Raw genomic sequence first — 15,302 nt, 5'->3', positions numbered from 1 at the left:
ACTTTGAGGAAGAGCAAATCTGTTTTTATTATTATTATTATATCATAGGGATGCTTAACTACAATCAGAGCATTAAATCAATGTATATTGACTTTTGGCCTTCCTTTGTGTTTATGGTCGACTGTTGACTCAACTATGCATCAACCAACACTTTCTCTCTCAACAAGGAATCAACTCACAATCTGGAATTTGCATGTCAACTAGAAATAAATTGATTACTATTTCATATGCACATATATGTCTCCCTCACTGATAATTATATAGTCTACATGTGGTGGGTTAAACATAAATTACTGTTTGTTACAATTAATAAAGGACGTCCAAGCAAAACAATAATTAGCTTGTATTCAGCATTTATTTTTGCTTCTCTTGATTTTAACTCTTTTAGTTCAGAACTCACTATGATTACATTCTAGATATTGTGAATATTTATAACCAGGAACAGTGTATCACATAAACCAGATATACGCATAAACAGAAAACTCAGTGAACAAAAATGAAGTTTTGGGTGAGATTGAGACAGCAGAGGGCGTCGGTGCTCTGTCTGCAGTTTTTCTTTTCTCCAACAACAAATCCACAACAGCAGCACATCAGAAGACCTTTTGTTTCTCAGTTTTATGTCCGGAGGGTTAATACCTTTAGAAAAAAGAATATATGTTAACCCTTTGATGCACAACGTATTTTAACCCCATCTAATGCACAACATGGGTCAAAAATGACCCTCATTCATTTCCCATGTTATTAATGCTGCTGTGTATTTCTGCTCTATCTTTTGATATCAACTTATTTTATCATTGAATATTCCAAGTATTCTTTAAATATTTTGTTTTTGATAACAACAGATGGTTATTTCTATTTTGCCTCTCATACTTTATGAAGAAAAAAAGTTTTTGTATTATTACAAAGCTAACTACTTAGCTAAGTAACTTGCTAAACTAACTACTTAGCCAAGAATATAGCTAAGTAGTTAGCTTAGCAAGTGAATTAGCTAACTACTTAGCCAAGAAGTTAGCTAAGTACTTAGCTTAGCAAGCTACATAGCTAAAAACTTAGCCAAGGAGGTAGCTAAGTAGTTAGCTTAGCAAGCTACTTGACTAAAAAATGGATATGGGTCATTTTTGAGAGTAATGACACAAAAAGGGATTTTATTAAAAAATGAATAAAGGAAAACATAAAATTAGGATGTATGATGATCAAAAACAAACTAATTGAGGAAAATCCTGTAATACTGAATGATGAAAATTATTTATTGCAAAGATATAGAACATAAAAACTCAGTCGGGTCACTTTAGACCCATGTTGTGCATCAAAGGGTTAAATACAGAGAGTCATATGTGTCTGTTGATTTCATGAAAGATCTGTCCTCACCTGTAGTAGCTGGGTTTGAAGGGTCCGTGTTTGCTGAGGCCCAGGTACTTGGCCTGCTCATCAGTCAGCTCCGTGAGGTGAGCGTCAAAGTTCGGCATGTGAAGACTGGCCACATATTCATCTGAAATGATCACAGCACTAGTTTTATCATATCTTAATGCGATGAATTTGAAAAACAAGAAATGTAAAGACTGTTTTAGGACTTGCCCATCTTCTTTGGCAGCAGGTACACATCCTGTTTGTATCGTCCTTCTGGAGCGCTGTACAGCTCTATGAGAGCTAGAGCCTGACACACAGCAGTGAAAATTAACACAACGACAGGTGACAAACACCAGCCTCAACATAGCAGAGCTGCTCTGTAATAGGGCTGGGCGATATCGACCAAAAGTCATATCCTGATATATTTAGGCTGAATATCGATGTACAATATATACCCCTATATTTTTTAGCGCAAAGTGAGAGCAAATGTTCAGTAGAAGTCAAAGCCAAATATGACATGTCACAAGTAGTTTTATTGAAACCGTTTATTTAAGTCGACATTAATAGCCTACTGTATAACAACAGGAGTACATTTTTTGGTAACGCTTTATATTAAGGTCCTTGTAATAACCATTAATTAACAAGTAATAAGGCATTGTTCTCGCTTTAGATCCCTTTAGCTGCAAAAAGCATAGTTAACTGTTAACAAGTGCATAGTAAACTTACAATAGATGAGCAATAAAGTATATTTTAATATCAATAAGCAAACAAAAGATTAATAAAGGCATGGCAAACCCATAATGGGTGGGTTATGGGTGTTTGTAATGCTATTATGAAGAAATATAAGACGCTCATGAGGCTTTTATTAACATTCTTATTATACATCTCTTATAGCCTGTTATTAGCTGTATTATAATGCGATTATTAACACTTATATAGGCTTATAAACACACAGTAATGTTAATTATCATCTTGTAAGGACTTACAAGGGCCTTATTACTTGTTAATTAATGGTTATTACAAGGACCTTAATATAAAGCGTTACCCATTTAAAAAAAAAAAATCAAAGCTCCATAAAGTGCACATTTAAATAAAAAATGAAAAATAAATGTCTTAAATAAAAATAGCCTATGAAATAAAATAGACCAATCTTTTTCTGAAATACATATATTTATATGAGAAAATAATAAACATTACAAGAGAACTAAATATGATAAACCCTAGTAAGGGCAGCATTTATATATAAAGAAAGAAAATATTTGTTAACTATATCGACATATGCAATATGGTCTAATTCCATATCACATTTAAAAATATTGATATATTTTTTAAATCGATCACCCAGCCCTACTCTGTAATACATTTAAAGGAGAATAAAGCTTCCAGCTTTTCGCTGAATGAGTATCTGTAACAAATAATATAAATTATATTATCATACCTGAGTAGTTGCAGTGATTGAGAGGACAAATGAGGGCACTGTGGAGCAGGTCAGATTCAGCAAACGACCCTGAGAGAAAATTAAAAAACGTTAAATGACATACTTTGATGTGACAGTTTAGCCAGTACAGCAGTGAGCAGAGCACTTATTTCAACATAACACACACGCAGGAATGGGATTATATCACTTAAATGCCAGTGACTACGTGTTAGCTGTCCAGTTAGTTAAACATTGATAACAGCATTTCAACCTCTCTGTAACATAAAAAAAATCCACAGTATAGAAAGTATAGTAATGTAAAGAAGATGATGATATCATCTTTTCTCAGTTTTTATAAACAGTGTCTTTTATAATAACTTGATGCTATATGAGATAAGTACAGGGATGTTATTTTAAAACAGCTGTTGTTTTTACTTTGTATCATTTAAATGACTTGTGTATTTTTTATGCTGTGTAAATCAGGATAATGTGCAGCAAACCAGCCATTGGTGCAGCAGGAGACCCTTCAGGGTGGTCAAAAACACTTCCTCAGTGCTGGTGTATAGTAATATTAACAACAATGATAGATAACAGCATTATCACCTCAGCCAGCAGGACGATTCTCTTGCCATCAGGCCAGATAACATGGTCCACCTGAGGCCTCACACGCTCCCACCTCAGCTCTGCAGCACGCAGACTCACCTGAGAGAAAGAGTCACACACAAAGCATACATTTATCATCTATAAAGGTTTACACACACACACACACACACACACACACACACACACACACACACACACCCTTGTACTTCTATCTTTGTGTGGGCCCTCATAGTGAATTCCCTAGCCCCTTACCCTAACCTTTACCATAACAAGTAAATGCCCTGACATAAACTGTAACCTGTAACTGTAAATTGTAACCTTAACCTTAAAACAAAGTCTGAACTCTCAAACAAAGAAGTGAGGCAAAATGTCCTCACTCTATTTGTTAAAAAAGTGTTCCGGTCCTCACTAATTACGAAGTACAAGAACACACACACACACACGCACACACACACGCACACGCACACACACACACACACACACACAGTTCATCAGGCATGTGCAGAGGGAGCAGTCTGGCAACCCTAACCCTAACCACTTTACCTCGTGAAGTCCAAAGTGCCCTTTTATCAAGACTTATTTTATTTTTTTGTGAAGGTCTGCATGTGGCCCTTATCAATACTAACATTTAACGATTATTATTACATTAGCTTTACTTAAAATGACCTGGCTGCGCCACATTATGACCTGCGGCAGGCGAAAGGTCATTAAATCATGTGACGTAGGCAGCGTTTCGCTTACGTGCAGCTGGGACGCAGGACGCTGCAGACACACGGCGGTGACGTTCATATGGTGAGTTTAATTTTAAACGCAGTGTCGCCCTCAAACCAAGCATTATGCAACACAACACTGTTCCTGTCTGCTGGTTTCTCTGATGAACAGTTCACAGTTACGCTCGCTCACCTGTGACTGTCTGTGATTGAGTCTGTGCGTCTGTGCGGGTCTGCTGGTAGCTTCGAGGACTTTGGTATAATAAGTCATTAGCTGTATTAAAGGAACACTCCACCGTTTTTTCATATTAAAACATGTTATTCGGGTAAGTAAGACGAGTTGATACAGACCTCTTGCGTCTCAATGCGTGCACTCAATCGCCCTGGCGCGCGGAGCTACTTGGCTAGCACTTAGCTTAGCCCAGTTCATTCATTACGGTCCAAACAGATGGACAGTTAGAAGCGACCAAACTCCTCCACGTTTTCCCTATTTAAATACAGCTACACGAGTAGTTAAACGACCAAGTATGGCGACACAAAATAAAACGTGGCGCTTTTCGAAGCGGATAAAAAGGATAACTATAATGTATGGCGGAATAGCACTTGGGAGCACTTCGACTCGGCGCAGTAATATCATCACTCCTGACGGAAGTGAGAGGGAGCGGAAGTGATGATATTACTGCGCCGAGTCGAAGTGCTCCCAAGTGCTATTCCGCCATACATTATAGTTATCCTTTTTATCTGCTTCGAAAAGCGCCACGTTTTATTTTGTGTCGCCATACTTGGTCGTTTAACTACTCGTGTAGCTGTATTTAAATAGGGAAAACGTGGAGGAGTTTGGTCGCTTCTAACTGTCCATCTGTTTGGACCGTAATGAATGAACTGGGCTAAGCTAAGTGCTAGCCAAGTAGCTCGGCGCGCCAGGGCGATTGAGTGCACGCATTGAGACGCAAGAGGTCTGTATCAACTCGTCTTACTTACCCGAATAACATGTTTTAACATGAAAAAATGGTGGAGTGTTACTTTAAGACCATGTGTTTGATACATGCATTGAAACTTTTTAATGTGGACATAACTTTAAAATCTGCTTTTTTTGTTCCCTCTTTGCAGCATTCAGTACTGATCTGCAGGCTAACTCTGAGCTTTGTAGTTTTTTATATATTTTTCTATGCTGAGGAGATAAATAAGTCATATGTCTATGTTTTTATAATTTATGTGCTTTGGTGTTTTTCATACTGTTAAACTGTCAAATTTTATTTTCATGTAATTTTATATATATATATATACATATATTTCAGTAAAGTAGTCTACTGAATCCTAGATCAGGTTTTAAGTTTGGAATTTCACTTAAGGTACCTCCGTATGTACTGGGTCGAGCCCTTATTATTTAAAATTAGTATTATGTTAAATTTAGATTATCTATGATATTATTACAGGAGGACAGAGCATCTCACATAATGTGCTGGTTTTGAGTAGAGGTAAAGAAATGTATGCTTTTTTTAGATAAAATATTAACTTGGTAAGTCGTTAAGAGTCAAATACGTTAACTGTATTTGACTCTAGTTACTTTCATAATCAGTTGAATTGATCCGGCTTAAATTGGAAATGACTGAAGATTTTACAATAATAATAATAATAATGATAATAATAATTATAAGAACTTCAAGAAGTCCTACTCTTAAAGCAAGAGTTTGACATTTTTGGAATTTTATTCAATGTGCCCGTTTTTAAACTATGAGACTCTTCCCCTCTAAAGGTCTCTGCAGTTCATACCAGATCTATCTCCGTACTGGAGTGTCCCATGTTGCAGACGATGCAGCCATTCTTCATTCTGTCCAGATGTTCCCTCCCCACAACGTTTTTATTGCCTGCAGAGGAACAGAGATGAAGCACACTGGAACTTTATTGATTTTCTTATTAAGACCTAATATAACTTAGTAGAGGACAGCAGTTACCTGTGCAGGTGATGACCAGATCTACCTGTCTGACCACTTCACTCAGTTTAATCACTCTGTAGCCGTCCATGCTGACAGGGGGAGACAGAAGGGGGTCACACTTAAAAAAAATCATGATGTTTTGCTGCAATGTGACATTGAAAGAGTGAACACACTTCACATCTGTACTGACAAAAGCTTCCTCCATTCATACCAGGCCTGAAGGGCACAAATGGGATCCACTTCTGTGACGTATACGACGGCACCCAGTGCTTTCATGGCTGCACAGCAACCTTTGCCCACCTGCAAGACCGAGAAGAGGTTAGTAGAGCTCCTTTTATATCTGCACATGGGCACAGCAGAACAGGGAACATTGGTTATTTTACTGACCTCTCCATATCCGCACACCACCACCTGTTTTCCTCCAAACATGACGTCAGTGGTTCTCTTCAGCCTGACAGAAGAGTTCAACAGTCAGTCTGTTGCTCTGCACTCTACCAGTGTTTTTATTTGTTTATGTTCACTACATGATTCATTACCCGTCCAGTATGGACTCCTTGCAGCAGTAAAGGTTGTCAAATTTCTGTTTGGTCACAGAGTCGTTAACGTTCATGGCCGGGATACACAGCCTGCCCGACTTTGACAGTTGGTATAATCTGAAACACAGGTGGAGACACATTAGTGTGAGCTGGAGCTTTTTAAACTTGCAGAAACATCTTTCAAGATTTGTGTGAAACGAACCGATAGATTCCTGTTACGCTTTCCTCCACAATGCCTTTAATCTTCTTGAACAGACTCTGGTGCTTCTTATAGATCCAGTGGGTCAGGTCGCCTCCGTCATCCAGAATCTGAGAAAAAACAAGATCATCTCTCCATCAGTGTAACAATTCTACCTGTGAAGACATTCATTAAAAGCACAATTCACCCAAACACGAGACTTTGTTTAAAACCTACACATATAAATCCATCCAGTAATATGACTTTTATAGGCTGAAATTCAGCTCAGTGTGTTAAATGAAATTTGGTATGTGGTGGGTGGTGCTCAAAGCGTTCACATGTCGACTTATTTACTAGAAATTTCCATATCAAAAAATGAACTGTAAAAGTATTATCTCTGCTAAGGAGGTTGTGTTTTTCAGCAGGATTACAGGAAAACTACCCAACTTAATTTCACTGGGGTGAACTTCAGTTTTGTCTTCATACTTTGGCCAATCTATTTAAATATCATAGGAATACTGTCCCTTCAGTTGATCACAATACCATGTTGGGCTGCCAGGTCTTAGCACTGACACATTGATCAATGCACCACCAGAAGTCATCCTCTGATTCTCCTCTCCATGCAAACACTGCGGTGCCTGAAATAAAGAGTAGGTGATATAGTTAAAAGAAAAACAAAACATGTGAGTGAAGTTGGAGGTCAGGTGGAGGAGCAGGTTGCACAGATGTCCGTACCTCCCTCAGCCAGAGCAGCAGCTACAGCGTTCTGGGTGGAGAAGATGTTACAGGCCGCCCAGCGACACTGAGCCCCCAGCACAGACAGAGTCTCAATCAACACCTGCAAGAGACATACAATACATACAACAAAACGTGTAATCATTTTATTACTTATTACTATGAATGTAAAAAAATCAGCCGCAACCAGGTTTTTGTGATTCACTCTGTAAAACTCTGTGTGTTTGTGTGTTGAACTGACCGCCGTCTGTGCAGTGATGTGTGTGCAGCCCACCACTTTGGCTCCAGCTAGAGGTTTCTCCCCACTTGCTCTTTTCCTCAGGACCATCAGTGCTGGCATTTCTAAATATAACCGACAGTGACATTCAATATGAGAACAAACACGTATTTATTTGTGACTTAATATTCATTATGAACTCAACAACTCTTTGTATTTACCTTGCTGTGCAATTTCTATTTCTCTGCGTCCAAATTCAGCCTGTTTGATGTTTTTGATGCAGAAGTCAGAAAGGCCCTTGGAGGTCTTCTGAGGCCTGTCTCTCGGAGAGGACTCATCCTCGGAGCTCTCACTACACACTGCAACAGAGAAATAAGACATTGTGTATAAAAACAATCAGCTGATATAAAACAATGTCCAGAAGCAAACATAGTAAAAGAAATAACAGAGTAAAGATAAGAATTGGCTCTGGTTTTACAGCCTTAATTGTTGTGTGTTTGGAGTCTTTTCTCTGAGGCTTTGAAGTCCGTATAAACTCTGGCAGTGATTGACATATTTGAGAAAGGCTCACACAGCCGATTAGGACCAAATTAAAGAGACTTCATTCTTCAGAAGACTTTTCCTTTTAATTGAGGTTTAGCTGAAAGAGAAAGCACTGAGGCTAATCCTCGGGGCCTGCGGTTCTCGTGCTGCTGGGATCAGAACCAGCGCAGTTTATGTATCGAAGACATGTGATCAGACTTAAGAGCGTGTGTGTGTGTATGTGTGTCTTGTGTTTTCATGTTTCCCTACCTGAACTGTAGCTGTCTAGAGATGACTGCGAGATGGAGTGAGACAGAGAGCGACGGCCAGTGTTGGCTGGACGTTTGTTGAATTCTTGCTTCTGGTCTGTGAACTGTATTTGCTGTGGAGCCAAAAGAGAGGAACAAAATAAACAGTCAGCATATCGTTTGTTACTTCACTGCTGGACACAAGCATAAAGTCTCCTTAACCTCATACTTGAAACAGATAGACCTGATGTATTCAACTCAAACTGCATATAAACACCACTCTCTAATCTCCTGACTCATCACTCATCTGCTGCTGCCTCACCATCCAGTGTGGCTGTTTGAAGGCTGGGCTGCTGCCACTGGAGTCCCACTTGGCCATGCCCGCTCCTGGCTGCTCGCCTGACTCTGCTGCCTGAGCCTGAGCTTCAAGTCCAACTCCAAAAAATCCCCAGACACACCCCCTCACTGACCCCACCTCCAAATAAAATACATGTGCAGTGAGTGACTGGAGCTTGGGATCATTGAGTTGGCACAAGATTTGCATATGTAACTAGAGTATACTGCATGTGTATTATACTCATACACATGTATTTAAATAATGATAATAATAACTACAAAATTTCCTCTGCGGAAATTCTGAAAGGGCCACAGGGGCTACTGCCAGTGTGTGTACACTATGATGAGATTTCAAACAATTAAGGCTAGTAATGTTATGATGCTATATTATATACAAGGAGCACACCTACAACAAGCATTCCTTTTCAAGTATTTATTTATACAACAACCTATGTCCTTTAACCTCTAAATTCAAACATGGGGTCACTCCAGCCACATATGCTTTCTCAAAAGCCCTGGATCTTTATTAATCGTTATTATAATTAGCCCCATTTTTTGACAAAACAGCCTTCATGGGCTGTTTTAAAATACTATCAACTTTGTGTCATTTCCGCTCAGTCTCTCTGGCTGGACCAGCAAATCAGCAAATCAATAGAGCAAAAGTTCTATTACTGTGGAGGTACCGCTTGAAAAACAGTGTATATAGCTGCTGTAAGTCTCGCCAGGGAAGCATGCCTGCAGACCTGCCTAGGTTTAGGCTGACTAAACTATCCAGCCTCAGACTCAGTAAGCTCATTCTTGCATGAAATCATTAAACTGTTCAGGTCTGTCTGCTTTCTCTACATGTATGTTCTTCCCAGCTCTCTGAATGATCAACAGTGACAAATTGATTCAGGGATACAAAAATATGAAGTTAGGGCTATGTGACATGATTACAAGGTGACCTTGTTCTATTATCACCAAGGTGTGAATGAAAAACCACATGCAGTATGATTTAGTGGCTCTTCATTACACTAAACCTGTAACTAACTAATTTGGCATTTTCAGGTATTCCAAAAATCATTTTTGCAGAAATTTGTCTCAGTAATTGCACCGCAGTGTCAATTTATACAGCCAGTTTGTATATGAAAATGCAAAATGTAATAGAAAAATTAATGCATGATAATAAAAAAAGTGTATATATAGTAGGCAGTTACAATATGTATTGCTCAATCCTAATGTATGTCCCGCAACTGCTCTTCAATCACTCAGAACCGATCACAGTTCATCGCAGTTTAATTGCAGAAAGCCATCTATCAGTCAGGACTAAGAAGATAATTTTTATGTAATGCTGCTAATCAAACTGAGTCCTCAAATCCTCGTTAGGAACAATTAAACCTGAGCTGCTCATAAACGATTGTAACAAGGATCTCTGTGGGAGTTTCTCAGCACACTGTATTCCTCTGACTTTAGTAAGATCAATCACCATTATTACATACTTACAGTGCCTACACTTGTGCTTGCGGTCTATGTTTTGATTATTATTTTTTTACAACATATTTTTATTTATAATCCTCCGGAATATGCTCCACTTTAAATTGGCTGAAAAGGGTTTCAAGTAAAATCTAAATTGGTCCACTTGGCTGACCTGGTTGATTAACAATATAAAATGAATAATAATCACACTTGTTGTAACTCTATGTAACTGCAGAGTGAGTTCTTTTGCAAGAAAAAATATACCATTCTTAAAATAAATAATGAATGGATAAACACTATTGAACTGATTTACCGTTGAGATAAATTTGAGATATCTTATTGAAACTATTGAACTACAATTTGATTGATATTTCCTGGACTGCAACAACAAAGTATAAATAAGGAAGGTAAAACAAAATGCGACAGTATGCAAATTAAATAGTGTTATGTAACCCTATTTTTTGTTTAAAGTAATGATAACTTGAAAAAAGTATCTTGAATGAAGCCTTCATTTACTCAAGCAGTTTCTTAATCTTTTACACAAAAAGACATTAAGCTTGAGGCAGTGTGAAAGTTCACTTAATGATCACAAAACCCTCCCTTACGAGGCTCAGAAAGCAGGTTTGAATGCAAGCTAGCTACTGTTCAAGTACAATGTAAGCTAATCATTAAACTGGCTGTGGGTCTTATTGTGAAAAATGTCTCTTTTGGAAACAGTTTGTGCATTGATTTGTGTCATTGTACAGTTCATTCAAGTACTTCTTAACTAATTCAACATGAAGATTCGCTACCCTTTAAAGAAAACTGTGATTAAAAACAGCTCTAAAACAAAAGCAGTGATAGGCTACCTTGATGCAGATGGACTGCACTGCCTCCTGGTCCTTGGCTTTAGTTATGTTCACTAGACTGTAAACTTTCTTCATGCTTGCACAGCTGCTCTCACACTGACCACAGTAACTCTGCAGAGCTGCACAACTGAACTGATTAGCGAGTTCACAGAGTGACGCTTTATGCCACACCTTCACCCCCAACAGGCCCAGGTGACGGGTGGAGGGAAGACAGAGAGAATAAATGAACACAGTCTTTGTGAGGCTTACAGAAAGCCACTCTGGGAAAATTCAGGAGAGAACAGGTTTGAGAGGTGAAGAGAAGAAAGAGATTCGTAAGGAAAGAGAAGCTCAGTGATGTGTTACTTGAGGCCACAGATGACTGTATTTGCGGTAAAGTGCACTCTGCTCTCAGGGTATACATTAAAAAGACAGCAGAGTGATGTACGTACAGTATGTGGACATACATTCATAACGGAAGAGTTTGTCAGTAATGGAGACAAAGCAGCTATAGCGATAGAAGAGCCAGCAAAGTGAACAAAGATAAGTCCTATATGTGGTTGCATTCAGGGACACAGAAGCCAGCTTAGGTTTCTTTACGTAAGTAAACAATAGAGATGGACTTTACTGTAGAATTCACCGTTTCCTCTGCAGTTACCGAAGATCTCTTAAAGCGACACTCCACAGATTTTTACACATGCTGATCAGTTTAACTGTCATGGAAAGTATAACAAATCAAATCAAATTTTATTTATATAGCGCTTTTCATACATAAAAATGCAACACAGAGTGCTTTACAAAAAAAAAGAATAAAAACAGACAATAAAAATGACAAAACCCACCCCTCCCTCCCCCACATACACACCTGTAAGTATACATACACAAACATGCACACACGCATTTAGTCATGCACGCACACAAACACACACTCAGACTCACACACAGCACATATTGATTGACAGTGTAGAGACATGGCAAGGCACCGAGGATCCAGCCTGTTAAAACTTCTGTGACTCCAGAGGATCTTTTCAAAGTCCAATCTTGCTCTCTCTGCAACCCCGGATTGGTCTTGGAAAGTTACATTTATAACAGAAAGTCTGTGGTTTAAAGATGTGTCCTTTTACTAGCTGGGAAGGGTCTAATAAAATATGCTATCCAGCTGCATTATGGGAAATGTAGGATTCAGTGCTCTTGGAGCTGGACCAATACTAGAAACAAAAAGTTAGATTACATTGGCCTCTGCTACTTAGATTTTTGAACATTCTTCCTAAAATATTTCTCCTATAAGACCAACAAAGTTTTGAAAAAAGATTATGGTTTCGGTTAAAATAAGAATTTGATACACAACTATGTTACAGTGACATATATGATGTAGTTACTCTGGTGACATAATATGTAACCTAAAATGCTAGCTTTTTTTCTCAGGAGACAAACAGAAGTCCTCTTCTCTGCGCAGACTTTATCACTCTTTATACCATGTCACCTCATTTCCTCTTTGCTCATACGTTAATTGCTACTGCCACTAGAGGTTGTGCAAAACATGAATATAGGCTGTGGTAAGCCGTGCCTTGTAGCTCACAATTATGTGGGTTATCTACAAATTAAATTAAATCAGTGAATGAGAACAGCCTGACAATGCATTTTTTTTGTATGCCTCAAATCCTTTAAACAGACTTAGATGTGTTAAATTGGCACACTATACCTTTAAATCTGCTCTGTCTTTTCAAAGTGACAAAATAAGTCAAATATTTGTGTGCTAGTGCTGGTCAAACATTTATCGAAGCTTGCACATTGCAACTAAAATCATTAACAGCCTGAGTATGCAGATTCACGCTTCCTGTGTAGTATGCTTACAGATGCACGTCCCATATTGTGTCCTGATCTAGATGGGCCTGACAAGTCAAAATGTAGCAGCTCTTTTTGCTCACCATGTCTGTCTTCCGAGCTTCAGTCACCAGTCCTTCTGGCCCAGACGTCTCTGCCTCGTCTCTGTCCTGACCCTGAGGTGTCCTCCTGCTCTCTGCAGCCTTTAGCATCTGCTGCAGGTCCGGGCTGCATTTTTCTGACTGAGTTTTGGTGTTTTCCTCCTCCGCCTCAGCATTCAGCACCGCTGCCGCATGTGGTTCAGGGTATTCATCAGGTAGTGGCAGGTTCTCCCAGGAGGCTCCTGTCTGCTCCTTTTCCGCTTCCATGACTGTGCTGGCAGCCAGTAATGAAATGAATTAGATTCCTGCTCAGGTGATGTGACAGCAGACCAGGTGGCGGCCCAGCCATAACCTGCCCACATACATTTCCTCTGTTTACTCTAAACAGCAGCCGTTCTTGGGTTACTTTGACTACATGTAAAGTAATTAGACCTGGACACAGTGTGTACAGCATAAACACTGATGTGATCACTGCGTTTTGACACGTTCACCAAAGGACCATGTAGGTGGATGTCAACATATGCCCTCATACACTCTTTTGTACTAACGTCTCTTGTTAATGGAGGAGCACTCACACTCCAGACCTCAGGCATTTAGACTTGCAGAGCCGCTTCTTGTTTTTGTGTTGTCTTTGACAACATCGGCCCAAATCTCAATGAGCACAAAGACATGAGTGCTATGCAAACAGAGGGTTACATTATAAACAAACAGGCAGCGTTATGTGTTTACATTAAACCCTACCAGCATCAATAGTGGCCCCATGGTGACCAGTTACCCCCTTTTAAGTGTCTACCACCACAGACTGAAAGGCGGGAGCAGCACTGATGAAATACATTATGCTAGATTTTAAGTTTGATATGGTTTTAGCTATCGGGGGATGGTTATTGGCAAAGAAAAAGTTCATAGTTTGGCACTTACTTACAGGTTCCTGTATGAACATTGCAATGTTTTTTCTATAGAAGTATCTCTTTGTGATTCCCTATTGTGCTGCAGCAGAAGGAGGATAACAAAAAGGGGGACATTTGGGGGCCCTAAACAGGATTTGGTTCTAATCCTTGTAAAATTATAGGCTGCAGTGCTGGAAATTTATTTTTTAAAAATAGCTATGGAAGATGCCGAGTGTGTGGTTTTGTTAATTTATTAAGTTTACCATATTGTATCTAATACAACCACAAAATGTGTTCTGGTTTTGAGGTTTAAGAAGAAAACATTTCTAGGGGGCCCACAGCTGATATCACCCTAAAATTGCTTAAGCCTTATATAAGACTTATTTCCACATAACGGAGACCGTGTTTTTTTTGTGGCCATTACATTAAAATCGTATTAGGCGGCAGAGCTGGAGCAGAGACGTCTCATCTGTTAATGGCAAGTGAGTATAAACAAGAGGGATGATTACAGCAGGCAAACCTGTTTTAATGTTCTATGAGAACCTGAAACAAGGACAAACTGTGAAACTTTTTAATTTAGGTTACTCTTGGTGAAATGGATCAATAACAGTCGGCAGGAGACTGTAACCATGGCGAGAGACATTATAACTGATAGATCTGTTGTTTTAATGGAGAAATCATTAGATTTTAAGTGATGTGGTTGTCCACTCAGCTCTTGCAGTTTGCTGTAAATCAATCACACAGATGAAAAGTGCAGTGTTACAAACACATCCCAAATGTTTGTGCATGCATGTTGCAGTCGACATAGTTACAGATTCCAGATTTCTACCAGTCAGCCTTTAGGTACAGGAGTATCAATAAGCTTTTATGCTTTTGTTCCACAAGAGGGCGTAACAGATCCACAGCTGTCCACTGCAGTTTTCACACAGCAGAGACACAAAGACCTTCTGTCCTTTCTTTCCTCAGTGTGAAGACTGTGGGAGGATTTCAGTTTGATCCCTGTCTGACAGGAACCAGGTGAAGTTTATGACACCCAGTCCAGAAGGAGGAGCAACAGGAGTACTGTATCTCTCTTTGTCAAAATGTTTCTCTGTTCCTGATCTCTTTTCAGTGCAGGCATTTCAGACTCTGGTGTTAAATGAGGAGGGTTATAAAAATGTCCCTGTTAGTGGTCAGTAACATGTTCACTGTAGGACCCTTTAAACTTTTAATTATGTGTTGGGATCAGGTTGTTAGTGTCAAAGAAAACTGAATATTTGCTCACGTTCCTGTAAGATCTTTATTGTTGTTTAGCATCAATGTTACATAAGTAGTGGGAGTCAGTGAGCGAAAGTAAAGCAAAGTAAAGAAATGGAAGAACTTGTATACTATGATAATGAGCTACACTTTTGCAACACATGCACTCATCTGCCACTTTATTAT

The 15,302-nt window shown here is 39.0% G+C and overlaps 1 protein-coding gene across 3 annotated transcripts; it reads right to left on the bottom strand.

Moving 5' to 3' along the window:
- Positions 1-332: 332 nt before the first annotated feature.
- Positions 333-13,260, bottom strand: LOC131973902 (S-adenosylhomocysteine hydrolase-like protein 1). Of its 3 annotated transcripts, XM_059336028.1 has the most exons (17): positions 11,090-11,169; positions 8,473-8,584; positions 7,902-8,039; positions 7,705-7,805; positions 7,464-7,566; positions 7,272-7,366; positions 6,753-6,859; positions 6,551-6,667; positions 6,402-6,465; positions 6,226-6,314; positions 6,033-6,103; positions 5,851-5,945; positions 3,368-3,466; positions 2,786-2,854; positions 1,576-1,654; positions 1,369-1,489; positions 333-636 (listed from the first exon to the last, which is right to left on the bottom strand). In XM_059336028.1, the coding sequence occupies exons 1-17, from the start codon at positions 11,162-11,164 to the stop codon at positions 630-632; spliced, it is 1,542 nt and encodes a 513-aa protein (XP_059192011.1). In that variant the 5' UTR covers positions 11,165-11,169; the 3' UTR covers positions 333-629. The 3 variants fall into 3 exon arrangements, with proteins under 3 accessions (XP_059192011.1, XP_059192010.1, XP_059192013.1); XM_059336027.1 differs by lacking the exons at positions 333-636; positions 11,090-11,169 and adding an exon at positions 12,997-13,260 and having other exon boundaries at positions 1,365-1,489; XM_059336030.1 differs by lacking the exon at positions 333-636 and having other exon boundaries at positions 1,365-1,489.
- Positions 13,261-15,302: the final 2,042 nt, after the last annotated feature.

Source organism: Centropristis striata, chromosome 6 (genome assembly GCF_030273125.1).
Source record: "Centropristis striata isolate RG_2023a ecotype Rhode Island chromosome 6, C.striata_1.0, whole genome shotgun sequence".
In the NCBI taxonomy this organism is placed as follows: domain Eukaryota; kingdom Metazoa; phylum Chordata; class Actinopteri; order Perciformes; family Serranidae; genus Centropristis; species Centropristis striata.
The sequence above is the reverse complement of the archived record's forward strand: the minus strand, read 5'-3'. Positions and strand labels throughout refer to the sequence as shown.